This window comes from Abramis brama (genome assembly GCF_963993115.1).
Source record: "Abramis brama genome assembly, chromosome: 11".
Taxonomy (NCBI): Eukaryota; Metazoa; Chordata; class Actinopteri; order Cypriniformes; family Leuciscidae; genus Abramis; species Abramis brama.
Genome location: NC_139973.1, coordinates 40,981,077 through 40,994,705, shown reverse-complemented (window position 1 = coordinate 40,994,705; position 13,629 = coordinate 40,981,077). Strand labels below are relative to the sequence as shown.

General features: G+C 39.3%; 1 protein-coding gene across 1 annotated transcript in view; it reads right to left on the bottom strand.

Moving 5' to 3' along the window:
* The window catches only part of LOC311092338 (NACHT, LRR and PYD domains-containing protein 3-like), a 45,425-nt gene extending 32,334 nt beyond the window's left edge, over positions 1-13,091 (bottom strand). The window contains exon 1 of the mRNA XM_084128992.1: positions 12,955-13,091. Coding sequence (XP_083985118.1) covers positions 12,955-13,016 — 62 coding nt within the window. The 5' untranslated portion in view covers positions 13,017-13,091. The remainder of the gene's footprint in view (positions 1-12,954) is intronic.
* Positions 13,092-13,629: the final 538 nt, after the last annotated feature.

Genomic DNA, 13,629 nt, shown 5'->3' with positions numbered 1-13,629 from the left:
GGATGCTGAGAAGATGAAACTGATCAGGAAGATTATTAATAAAGCAATCTTAAGTGGCAGAAGTGATAGATCAGCTTTGCAGCTTTGGCTAAATGAAGTTTACACGAGACTAGATAATGATCCGAGATGTCATCGCTCTGCTGCAGAATTTCAACGGCATCAACATCTATTTCATGTGATAATATTAGATCTAGAGTATGATTACGACGATGAGTAGGTCCTGACACGTGTTGTCTAACTCCAATTGAGTTTATAATGTCTTTAAACGCCAAACCCTGGCGTTTCTAGAGGTATTTCCTACCAGAAGCCTACGATCGGCCAACGAGCGACGTCTCGTGGTTCCATCCCAGAAAGCCACAAAATCACTTTCCAGAACATTCTCATTCACAGTTCCATGCTGGTGGAATGCTCTCCCCACCCTCATCCGGAATGCAGAATCCCTGACAACCTTCAAAAAACATCTGAAAACCCATCTCTTCCGTGAGCACTTAACCACATTAAAAAAAAAAAAAAAAAAAAAAAAAAAACCTCCCCTTTCCCTCTAAACCTCACTTATCGGGCTTATGCTACTCTGAATAATGCCTGAACTTTGTATCTTGAGCACTTCTTGCGCTGCTTTTTGTTTTTTGCCTCTTCATGATGACTCGCTTAATCTAGTCCTACTTTGTAAGTCGCTTTGGATAAAAGCGTCTGCTAAATGACTAAATGTAAATGTAAATGTAAATGTAAACCCAATGCATCTTTTCCATTATCGATGTGAATATTAAAATCACCAACAATAAGTACTTTATCTGCAGTCAATATTAATTTTGATAGAAAGTCCGCAAATTCTTTGATAAAATCTTTATGGTGCCCTGGTGGCCTGTATACAGTAGCCAGCACAAATCTCAAACGTGATTTATCATTTATACTATATATTTTTACATTAAGCACTAACACTTCAAAAGCAGTAGATAAGGCAATGGGGTTTCACTTTTATGTGTTTTATGTAGTGCTGTCATGCAAGCTATGTCTATGCAAATTCAACATATTGCCACCTAAGTGAGTCACAACTAACCCTAACATTTACTCAAATAGCTAGCAAAACCAGAGTTAAAAGCCACAAGTTTTTGTTTCTTATAAACTTCATCTTAACTCCTTCGTCACCACTGCATGGCTTCATTTGTCAGATGGTTTGAGGCAAAACTTGTGCTAATTTTAGTTTAACAACCTATTTGTAATATTTGCACTAGTCTATCTCACTTGTGTATTATAAGAAATATTACTCAACCTATAAAGCCCACAACAATAAGAAAAGCAGTAGATAAGGCAATGGGGTTTCACTTTTATGTGTTTTTGTAGTGCTGTCATGCAAGCTATGTCTATGAAGGTTTTAACCAAATTTGAGTATCCAGAAATATGTTTTCTGAAGTATTTTGTATGCATGTCCTGATGTGTTATATTTTGCAGTGTTAACAATGCACTAATGTTTTCACCCCTGTATTAATATTTTTTCATAACTTTTCTGCTTTTTTAGAGCAATTCTGGAGAAAGCCAAGCCATGGTTCATTTGCTCTGCCTTAGGAAAGTGTCCTAGGACATGTGAGGGTGTGAGTGGGAAACCCACTGCTGAAACTTGGCCCTGGTTTGTCTTCATGGATGAGGTGTTGGGACAGAGGCATTGCACCAACCCCCCTGTCCTCACTGCCTCAATCCCTGAGGACACACCAGGGCCGAGTTCAGCAGTGGGTGCCCATGGTGAGGAAGAGCCAGGAGCTCTGAAAATCATTTGTTTTTAGACTACATAAAAGTACTTTCTCCAACATACGTTAAACATATCAAAATCAACATAAATATTTAAATTTACAGTACATAAAATAAGAAAAAATGACATATACTTATTGAGCTGAGCAGGGAGACCCTGGTGGTGCCGCTGGACCGGGATGGGCACCACAATAGAGACCATGCTAAGGCCTCTCTGCTGCTGGGACATCAATTGGGTTGGTCTCCAGAGTGTTTGAGTGCATATTTACACTATACACTAAGTGGTCTACCAACAGGTTTGCAAGGCTGACTCAATCGACAGCTGCCATGTCACTGAGATTTATTTTCAGAAAGAGTATATTTCTGAAAAAAGTACTTTTCATAACTACAAATACTGCATTGGGGAAAAACTACTAGTCACATATTTCAAACCTTAATTAGGCAAAATTATCTTGCATACTCTAATGTACTTCAGGTATCAAGAGTAAAACTAAAGGTATGTATTCTGCAGAAAAAAACTGCTTGTCAGGGTTTTTATGATGGTTTTGCATTTATATTTGACTACTACTGCATTACTGCGTATGTCGCATTTTACTTCTGAACATTTTCAAGACTGTATACTTTTGTGTAGTTTAATGTAAAACAATGTATCATATTGTAAAAGAACATAATTTTGTAGTGTTGCTGTCCTGTGAGGGAACAAAAGTACTTCAGTAGGTTACGTGAATACTTAACGAAGTATGCAGTTCCGAAAACAAAGTGTAGGCCTATTGTCACAATATTAACAAATTGTTGCTAACTACAATTGCGTCCCGTATCAAAGTGCGCATCTGAAGCGCTCAGACCGGTCTAGCCTACGGAGGACTGTTCTTGTCGCCTGGCAACTGAAAGCTGCCGATGACGAGCGGGAGTAACATTTGCACTGGACTTTTTTATATTCAACTGGGTTTTATATTCAAACAGGGTTGAAAACCTGTGTAAATATGTTCACCATGGTCCATTTGTGTACATAATAAAAATAATAATACACTAGCCTACAAAACCGCATCAAGGTAAGATATAAGTAAACATTTGAACCTTTGAATATATAGAGGCCTATGTAAGTTTTCTTTTCATATATCATTACATTATTTATGTAAGTTAACACCCAATACTTGAACAGTTTAAAGGAGACATATCATGCTTTTAAATCGTTCCTTTTTACATATAAATCATACATTTGTAGTCTATATAAAGCGGAACTGCAATGCTTGGGTCTGAATTCCTCATTATTATAGCTCCACAGGCCCCTTTTCTACCCCTTTTCTGATGTGCGTCTGAGAGCAACTCGTTTTGGTGCGGTCTCTTTAAATACAATTGAGACACTTCATACCCCGCCCCCTCTCCAGGTTGCAGAGGTGACACTCGGTTCAACTCCACCCCGTTCGGCCATTTTTGTAGTTTGATAGCAGAGATACGATTATCTAGCGGCAAAGAAACGTTTTATTCACACGTTATTAACAAAATGTCAACAACAGAAGACTTGTCCAGCCAGCCTTACATGTTCGAGCCAGAGTCGGAACCGGAGCGAGATGAAAATGAAGACGACGAACCCGCAGAACAACGTCTTCATATGGATGTATCGCAATGGTGTGTTACTGTATTTACACATGAAACTTTGGTCTTCCGACCTTTTACCACCGTGTCGAGTTATTTTGATTAATATGTGCGAGGGAGAGAGAGCAAGACAGCGTCTAGTTTGGAGACGGTAAAGTCTTGTTTACACTTTCACCTGGCTCTGAAGAGAGAGAGTGCGCGCGCCCGCGTCTCTCTCTCTCTGCTCGTTCTTTCAGTTAAACATGCGCTCTGTGTCACAAGCGCGGCAGTTCATCTACATTAGACGGTGTAATGAAGCGTGTGGGTTACTACATCCAACAACAGAACATTTTAACTTACCCTCTCGTAACTTCTGCATCCTTTAGCTTGGACTACAAAATTGCAGCGAGAAATAAAAATGGCGGATTGCTCGAAGTGGTGGGCCGGAAGTCAATGTCCTTATTTGGCAGTTCCGCTGCAAATACTGTGACGTAATAGTTCAAAAAACGTCATAGAAAACAGAAAAATCAGAACAGGTTGAAAAATATGACCAAGACAGAATATAAAGATATCAACGAAGCACCTGAAGAGAATAATTTCAACTTTTCTGTACTTCTAAATACTTCAAATATACAACTAAATGCATTTAAGGGCTAAAAAAGTGGATTTAGCATGATATGTCCCATTTAAAGTGTATTCCGGCCCAAACCAGCTTAATTTTGCTGGCCATGGTCTTGGCTAAGCCTCAAATACATGTCCTTCTTTAAAGTCCTTTTTTTTTTGTTGCAAAATGTTAATGTCTTACCCTCTTAAACTGTTCCTTTTAACTTCAAAATTAGAAAATGCAAAAATGTTGACAAAAACAATTATATTTAGAGGTAGCTCAATCATGTGGAAGATTGCCTATGTTAAGCTGTGTGGCGTTATTGTGATATCCAAGTAATATTAAAAGTTGCTGCAAATGAACTACATTTTATTGAAATCAGAGCAACACTGACATGACAACAATCTCAAAAAAAGCACAAAGTTTTCAACAATCCCTCATTTCTGATGCTCAGCAGCCATCTTCCACCACATGAAGGAGAAACTGCAGCTGTTCTTCAGAGTGTGTGAGATAGCCATTGTATTCTTGAATCAGAGCCTCTCCTCTCTCGGCATGATCATTGATTACTTTCATTGCATGTATGGTTGCCTGTGCCTCCTGATAATCTGCTTGATTCGGCCAAAGTTCCACGTCAATTTCAAGGAACGTAATGTAATTTTTTTAACCAAAAAATGTGCTCTAAACCCAAACAATAACCAAGGTGGTCATCAATAGAAGTATGTATTGATTCCACCAGGAAAGGTAAATCTGCTAAACCGGGTCATGGATGGATTAATTTGGATTTAGTTTCTACAAGTAAACTGAGATATGTATCTAAAATACATATTTAGGAATATATGGTGCATTAGGATTTTTTTGGAATTCTATAGCCAGGTACAAGACCAATTCAAATGATCTGTTTTTACGAAAATCATCAAAATCTCAGAAAGTTTAAAGCTAATGAGCTACCAGTAATTATTATGTTACTGCCATAAAAATTGGCATGCTGTATTTTCTTATATAAAGGAACATTTTGAAGGGTTAAGAGCATGACAATTGGAGACTTTAAAAATAAGGACCACCCTAATTTTGAGTCGTTGGGTCTAAACGATGACAACTGTGTTGTAGTTGTGTTTAACTTTTGCCTGCCTGTGTTTAGCGTTTCGAAACATAAGTGCATCACATTGCGAAATGTTTTAGTGAGTGAGAATGTGTTTAGAGTTTTGATATAAGAGTGCATGAGATTTGCAAACAGTGTTTTAACTACCTGAATTTGTTTAATGTTTTACAGAAAGAGTGATTGATTTGACAAATTGGTTTAGGCTATTGAGAATTTGGTTCAGAGAATTGGGTTTAGTATTTTAGCAATTCAGAAAAACTGTAATAAACACACATTTAAATTCTTTATTTGAATTAGAAGATAAGCATATATCATGGCATAATTCAAATTTGACAGAAAGATGTACAACAGCAGCCAATAACTTAGTCCATTACGCACATTAAGGGTAAAGGTAGCACCTGCGCCTCCAAATGTAGAGGCTACCAATTACTGCTGATACAGAGCAATATCTTGTCAGTTTTTTGGCCTTGTTCTTATGTAGTCCGCAGATCTGCAGGCCTCTTACACACAACTTGTGCACATGGCCTAAACTACCAAAAATGAGGGCAATAACTTTGCATGAGTAGCCAGAGTTATTGAGAACATTATACCATGGTTGATATTTCAGCAGTTTTGAAGCATAGCAGGTGTCCATATAAGCATCAAAAGAGCAACCAATTTCTATTATTGTAACGGCTTTGGTATGTTCATTAATTACAACTATATCAGGTGTATTTGGTAAGTGATTTATGGCAGTTTCCAGTGTAACGCACTGTTCGTGTGTGGTGGAGAACCAGTCTGTCTTGATCTTTTCGTTACAATGGATTGTGGTAAGGTTGACATTGTCTCTGAGCTCCTTCACTGATAGTGCAACAATACGGTCGTGGCGCGCAATGTACAGTCCTTTGTAGGCAGAACAGCCATTAAGGATGTGCGCCATCGTCTCTCTTTGCCGGCTGTGATGTTGCAGGCAAAACGGCTCATGTGCAGATGGAAACCATGTTGCTAAGTTGGACTTTGTTGGCAATACCTGAAGACGAGCTTTAATTGTGAATCTGTGAATGTCTTCTTGTAGGGCTGTGTTCTTCAGAACTGTGTGTGATACGTTATGGTCGGCACAGGGCAGGCAGGCCACACACACACACACACACACTGAATAAGCATACTAGCCCAATCAGAAAATCACATTTATTTCTAAAGTGCTTTGTGTGTGTACACATACATGCTGTATATAAACATATATGTAAATGTGTATACACACATAAACATATATAGGCTGCATATATGTAAATTTATATACATATAGCCTACTCATTATAAATAAATTTAAAAAAAAATCTTTCTCAAAACATTTTCGAGTTTTGATTTCTATGTGATCAATTTATGTATAATGGTTTTCACACATGATCAGTGGGTGTCGGTCAACAGGAAATTAATGTGGCATTTACTGTAAATGGCAGTGTTTCCTAAATAAAACAAAAGAGCTGTTAGTTTTGAGTGATGTGTGTAATGTAGAGAAATGTCTTGCAAAAAAGTTTTTTCAACAAACTGGGAGTAAAGCACGTAATGTGCTTGTTTTGCAAACTTGGTCTCTAGATTCATTATGACTGGTTTAACTGACTGGGCCTCAAGTTTCACTTTTGTCTAAGCAATTTGAAAGAAAAAAAAAACTATAATATTAAGACTACGTTTATCATGTAAACTACCTATACAGCATGTGTGTGTGGGAGAGAGGGGGACACAGTCGCATCGCAGGAGTGTATGCTGACCAAGTGTGGCCATCAAAAATAAAAGCACATGCATGCAGACAGTAATCGGAGGAAAACACCGGGAAATATGACAGATTAAACTTTTATGTATTTGCAGGGCACGCGACACAAGCACTACGGGCACGTGCTTCTACACTCATATCTGTAGTGATATCCACAAACCCTGATGAAATGTTAAGCCTGGACGAAAAAAAAAAAAAAATCTCTCTCACACACACACACACACCTAAAAGGCGAGATTCGGGTTACCTTGAAAATGACAACAGATGTAGATGTTTCTTTGTCCTTCTCTGAAATGGCACCTTGATTATTAAAAGCACAAATTTTCCTTTCACTTCTGTTATCTCGTCAAACACTTTTTTTTGCGCGCGCGTCTAAAAGCCTGTAGTAGGCTACTGTCTGTGGTCGCTCGTGGGCGTTCAGTGCTGTCGCTCTAATGTTACTGGTAGACTGCACGTCTGGCCATATCTTTACACCATCACAACCCAGTTTTTTTGACGTTGATTTTGACATCAATTTAATGTCTTTTCAACATCAATTGCCCACTGGGAAGTGATACAACTATGTCACTTTAATTTGACTAAGAATTAGGCTCAAAATAAACAGTAGGCTATGCTGTTGGGAGAGTGTTTTTACATTACCACAGCAGTGTTCAGTGGATTAAATAATTTACTAGATTAACGATCGAACAATCAACAAATTAAACTCACTCGATCATACTGTCAATTAATTACCTAAACGTCAATCGAATTTGACAAATACATTTTCTTGTCCCTATAGTCAACATAATGCAGGGGAAACTGTAAAATGAACTGCAGCAGTGCTAAACTTGCATCAAAAATTACAACACTCGAACTAAAAATGTATGAATTAAAATCACTGAGACTGTCGACAGTTTCTTTTCCATGCATCAGTTTAGTATGTGGTTACACAGTCAAATCATATAAAACAGTGAAATCGCCCTCGAACTCTTCTGTCTTGCCTGCCTTCGAGACGGTGACGTGAGCTGAGCTCCACCAGAGAATAGTGATGATGGCCGGTTTGTTTGTGAACGAATTGTTCTTTTGAACCGGTTCTTTTCAGTGAACCGGTCGAACCAGTAGGCTACACTAAATCGGACTGAATCGTTTAAAACAGTTTGCGTCTTGCGTCAGCGCTTATCCACAAATAACTAAAGTTACTCATTATTGGACATGCCTGACAATCCCTCTGACTCGAAATAAACCAATATCTATGGCAAGCCCTTTTAACATTTAAAAGCTAAATTTGACTATCGGAATTAACATTGTAGATTATGGCAAGCCCTTTATGGCAAGCCCTTTTAACATTTAAAATGTAAGTTTGACTATCCGGAATTAACATTGTAGATATCAACAATGTCTTTCTGACTAGTCGTAATTACATTTTGGATAGTTGGAATTGTCATTCAAGATGTCTGTAAAGTAATTGTGAATAGTCGAAACGACAGATAGAGATATCTCTATCTGTCGTTTCATCTGCAATGACATCATTGAAAACGACATTCAACTCGTCACACATCTTAAATGACAATTACAGATATCTGTAATTAAGTTTTGACTAGGCAGAATGAAAGTTAAAGATATCTCAAACGTCATTATGACTAGTGCAAATTATTGTGCATGACCTACGTTGCTCTATTTTAGATATCCATAAATAAGTAATTTCCCCTCCCCGTCATAATCAAAGAAGAAGTGAGTTAATTTCCTTATTTCTATGACTGGAAGAAGAAAGAAGCAGTCATGGCGTTGTCTGTAATAAAAAAAAACACCAGAAAATGTTTTTATATACAAATGAAAAAAATGATATAGCCTACAATATTTTATATACAAAAAATATATAAAATGTTGCAATGCTATGTTTATGATCATGCTTAAAATTACGTAGGTTATTGTTGACGTAAGATTAATGCGTGAAAGAGATTCACACTAATTCACTTTAAAAAAGATGCTGATGTCACGATGTGGTTTTGTGTCCTGTCATGTTTAGTGGTTCCCTGTCTGTCTATTAGTCATCCTAGGTGTCTGCCAATCAGAAAGCGCGGTGATGAGGCGGCGAGGAAGCACCGGGAAACATAATCAAAACAGCCGGCGGCATGGCGCACCAGAAAGTCCGGTGGACGTCGGAGATCATCGCCTTTTCTTTTGATAACGTTTTTTTCCGGTTAAAAACAAACTAACTATTGCCACTGCATCCTCTTCGTCCGCCATGATTGTTTACTCTGAAGTCACGTTTGATCTCGAGGGATTTTGCGAGATTTCCCACCTGACCTGGGAATGCTCGGGAGTCAAATCGGTTTGTGTGTGATGTGTTGATTTTGCCGTGTGGCTGCGCACCACACACTGTACGACCAAAACTGTTAGACCCGTGATTTTTTATCCCCGTGTGTGGGGTCTCTCAGGTTTGGAAAATCGGCCAACAATTTTAAAATCGTCCCGTGTGAACCAGGCTTAAGCCGATGAGTTTACCTAGAGATTGGCATGGTTTTATTTCAGTTAGCCTAATAGCTGGTTTGATTTGCATTGAGAGATGATCTTATGGAAAGTACTCCATGCCAATCTCTAGGTATGGTGAAGGCTATGTGATGATGTGGGGCTATTTTAATTCCAAAGGCCAAGGGAACTTTATCAGGATGCATAGTATCCTGGATCCATGAAGTAACTGGCCTTTAAAAATAAAAATCTGCCTGCCTCTATGGGAATTTAACATAGGGGTGTCCAAACTTATGCACCCTGTATTTTAAGGAAGAACATTTATTTATTTACGATACATTATTCATTCACAAAGAAAACTGGTGTCCTTAAACGTTAGCAGTTTTGGTAGATTTGGGCTTACACTTTTTGAAGTCTTCATATAGCTCCCTGAGATTGCGTTCCAGATGACTGTGGAGATTAGTTTCCTCTCGACGTGGCCAAAAGTTTTCGGAACGACTTAGCAACACCATCACTTATGTTCACATATCGCGTTTTTAGCGTGTGCAAATTTGTTATTTCAAATGATGTTTTATTAACAAGGTTCGGGAGGAGCACGTTCAGATAATTAACACAAGTGGAGAGCACTCAGCAATCAATGGTAAGAGGTATATATATACCATAGACTGTAAAAAAATATGGACGTAGTGTCCGTGACGTCACCCGTAGGTTTCTGAAGAGCATTTTTGAAGCCTAAAGTGGGCGGAGCCGTCCGTCGCCATCTTGGCCTTGCGTCACTCCCGGATAACAGAAAATAGGCAAACAGTGCGTGAGTGGAGCTGAGGAGCCTGGCCATAGATATGAGCCTGGCTATCTGAAATCACCTAGCTCGACGTGATCGAGTTAGCTGATGATGTAAAGCCAATTAAAAGTTCCTGTTTTTGCCCTTCGAAATATTATAATAGTTAAAATACATGGCTACAAGTGAGACTGTGTATTACTTCGAGAGTGTTTGTGTGTGACAGTGATTTATGTGCATACATGTCAGTCACTCTTTCATGGTCCGTCAGCGCGGCATCGCTCAAGTTCGTAGAGAGCTTATTCAGTCCATTTTAAATTCTGATTTCGGCCGCCTCTCAAGTGGGTTAAACCGTTAAACCATAGATATATTGCCTTTGAAGTGCAAGTAACATTAAATGCGCTAGAAAATCCGCGCTCATTCATGGATGTGCATTTATTGCATGAACGGAGAAAGCGCCGACGCCTGCATGGTTTCATCTGACGGTACATAAGCATATAATCCATCTGTTCCGTGAGAGCAGAACGAACGAGCCTTTATTGACGTTTTAAATTTGAAAACCCCAAAAAGCAACGAAATTGTCAGACATCCATTAGTGCATGTTCACAGAGGAAAACAACTGAAATACAGCGCTGGTTGTTCTCTCAAACGAGACTCGACGACAACGACTGAATCCAAAGACGTGGGCTTTGTACCCAAGTATTAAATTGTATGAAATAATCCCGAAAAAAAGCACAAACACTGCAGAGAAAGCAAGTTCAGCAGCAACATTTGCTGAGGTGAAGTGACGGCTAGTAACAGCAGACAAACGGCTAGCATTGACATCAGCGGGAATCCACCTGTCACTCAAGTGGCCACACCCTTAAATTTAAATATTAATCAACTAAACGGATGAGTTATAAAAAAATTCACCCCCCTCACAGTTGTTATGAAGGGCAAAATTAGCTGTATAGACCAAAGCCACAGAGAGAACCAGGCTGTAAACATGTTTTTTTCTGCTGTAAAGTTGGTAATTTTAACATGAGGGAGATACAGATTTGACTCACTTCTGCAGCCAGCCCAAGCGGCCAGTTAATGAATTGCAGTTTAACTCACTTCCGTGTTGGTTTCAAGAGAGAGACGGGGAGGTTGCCGCTTGATATATACTCAGCAGTCTCACCACATTCCATTGACAGTTTTGCAGCATCCCTCCACCACCCCTTCTCCACGCTTCTAGTCCTAAGCACTTACATACGGGGGGAGTACTCTGGGTTGGGGTCGAACTCCGAGCTCGGAGCCCTCCCTCCGGACAGCACGCCAAATACGTATTAAACTTTACCCCCTCAAATTATATGTAAGTGTGAACTCGTGAAATGCAGGTGCGCGGAAAGCACGCTCAAAATGGAAGCACATTTTTCCAGGCCTGCCTATGCCACGACGAGATGAGAACATCTCAACTTTTCAGATTTCCGCAAGCTCACGCAGGTCATGGTTGCATAGCAACGACAGACGCAAACGCTTGTGGAAAGAAGGAGATAGTGGTGCGGCCGCGCTTTCCATGCGTTTTTAGATGTGTGAACGGCCCCTTTCACAGTACCTGCATTTATGACACGTCTTCTCTATTGAAGGCAAAATATTGCCATATTTCAGAAGTACAGTTCTCTTTAGGCTGTTTTCCTGTTTTCCCGCATTTTCCTCACTTGTCTCCACTCCCGCCATTAGTTTTTATTTTCCACTCTCTGCTCTAAGGCCCTGTTTACACGAGAACGCTCGCGGGTGAAAACGTACAAATATTTTATCAGATGTGCCTTTCGTTTAGACGGCGACGGCGTTTTGGGGGCTTAAAAAACGCAAAAAAGTGAAACCACCCTCCAGAGTGGAAATCTTAAAAACGCTCCACCGTCGCGTTTCCATCTAAACGGTAAAAACGCAAAAGTCTGCTAGACAGTGAAGGCACCGATCAGTGCTTCACATTGCCACCTAGCCGCCTGGAGTGCATACTACATTGAATTTCACAGACTTTTGCGTCACCGTATGCACGCAGATTCCCCCCCCATAACGCTCGTCTAAACGCATAATAATAAGTGATCACTTTTGCGTTTTCTATTCAGATCGTTTCCGTGTAAACGTAGCCTGAGCCACTAGATTCCCCTGTGGGCCCGATCTAGCCAATAGCATAATAGCACCTTCTGAGGAGGTGGGTATAAAGATAGTAAGGCCCCATTTGATTGGTCGAATTTGGATAAACAACCTATGCATGCATGACACAAATATATATACACATAAATATATATAGGCTACATATATGTAAATGTATATACATATAGCCTCATTATAAAAAAAATATATATTTTTCTTTCTCAAAACCCTGAGTTTTGATTTCTAAGTGATAAATTTAGGGTTTTCTCACATGATCATTGGGTGTCGGTCAACAGGAAATTAATGTGGCATTTAAATGGCAGTGTTTCCTAAATAAAACAAAAGAGCTGTTAGTGTAAAGCTGTTGGGTGTAAAGCACGTAATGTGCTTCTTGTTTTTCAAACTTGGTCTAAGATTCGGTATGACTGTTCCACTGAGTCACTCAGTCTGAGTGTGCTTCAAGTTTCACTTTTAGTGTCTAAGCGATTTGAAAAAAAAAAAGTAATATTAAGACTACGTTTATCATGTAAACTAACTATACAGCATGTGTGTGTGGGAGAGAGGGGGACACGGTCGCATCGCAGGAGTGTATGCTGACCAAGTGTGCCATCAAAAATAAAAGCACATGGCAGAAAGTGATCGGAGGAGAACACCGGGAAATATGACAGATATGAAACTTTTATGTATTTGCAGGGCACGCGACACAAGCACTACGGGCACGTGCTTTTGCACTCATATCTGTAGTGATATCCAAACACCCTGATGAAATGTTAAGCCTGGACAAAAAAAAAAAAAAAAAAAAAAAAAAATCTCACACACACACATTCGGGTTAACTTACCTTGAAAATGTCAACAGTTGTAGATGTTTCTTTGTCCTCCTCTGAAATGGCACCTTTATCATTAAAAGCACTAATTTTCTTTTCACCTATTTGACACGGGGCCCTGAGGCTGTCGCACCCAAGCACCCTATCTCCTGTCTCATCAAACACTTTTTTTTTTACTCTGCAGAGCTTTTTTTTAGCGCGCATCTAAAAGCCTACTGTGGGCTAACTGTGATCGCTTGTGGGCGTTCGAAGTGCTGTCGCTCTAATGTTATTGGTAGACTGCACGTCTGGCCATATCTTTACAAAATACCATCACAAGTGATATACAACTATATCATTTTAATTTGACAAGGAATTAGGCTAAAAATAAACAGTATGCTGTTGGGAGAGTGTTTTTACATTACCACATCAGTGTTCAGTGGATTAAATAATTTACAAGATTAACGATCGAAATTACCTAAACGTCAATCGAATTTGACAAATAATAAATTTTTTGTCCCTAATAGTGCAGGGAAACCTGTAAAATGAACTGCAGCAGTGCTAACCTTCCATCATAAAATTACAACACTCGAACTGTATGAATTAAACTCACTGAGACTGTCGACAGTTTCTTTTCCATGCATCATTTTATTATATCCATGTATATGGTTACAGTCAAATCATATAAAACTCTTCGTCTTCGAACTCAGA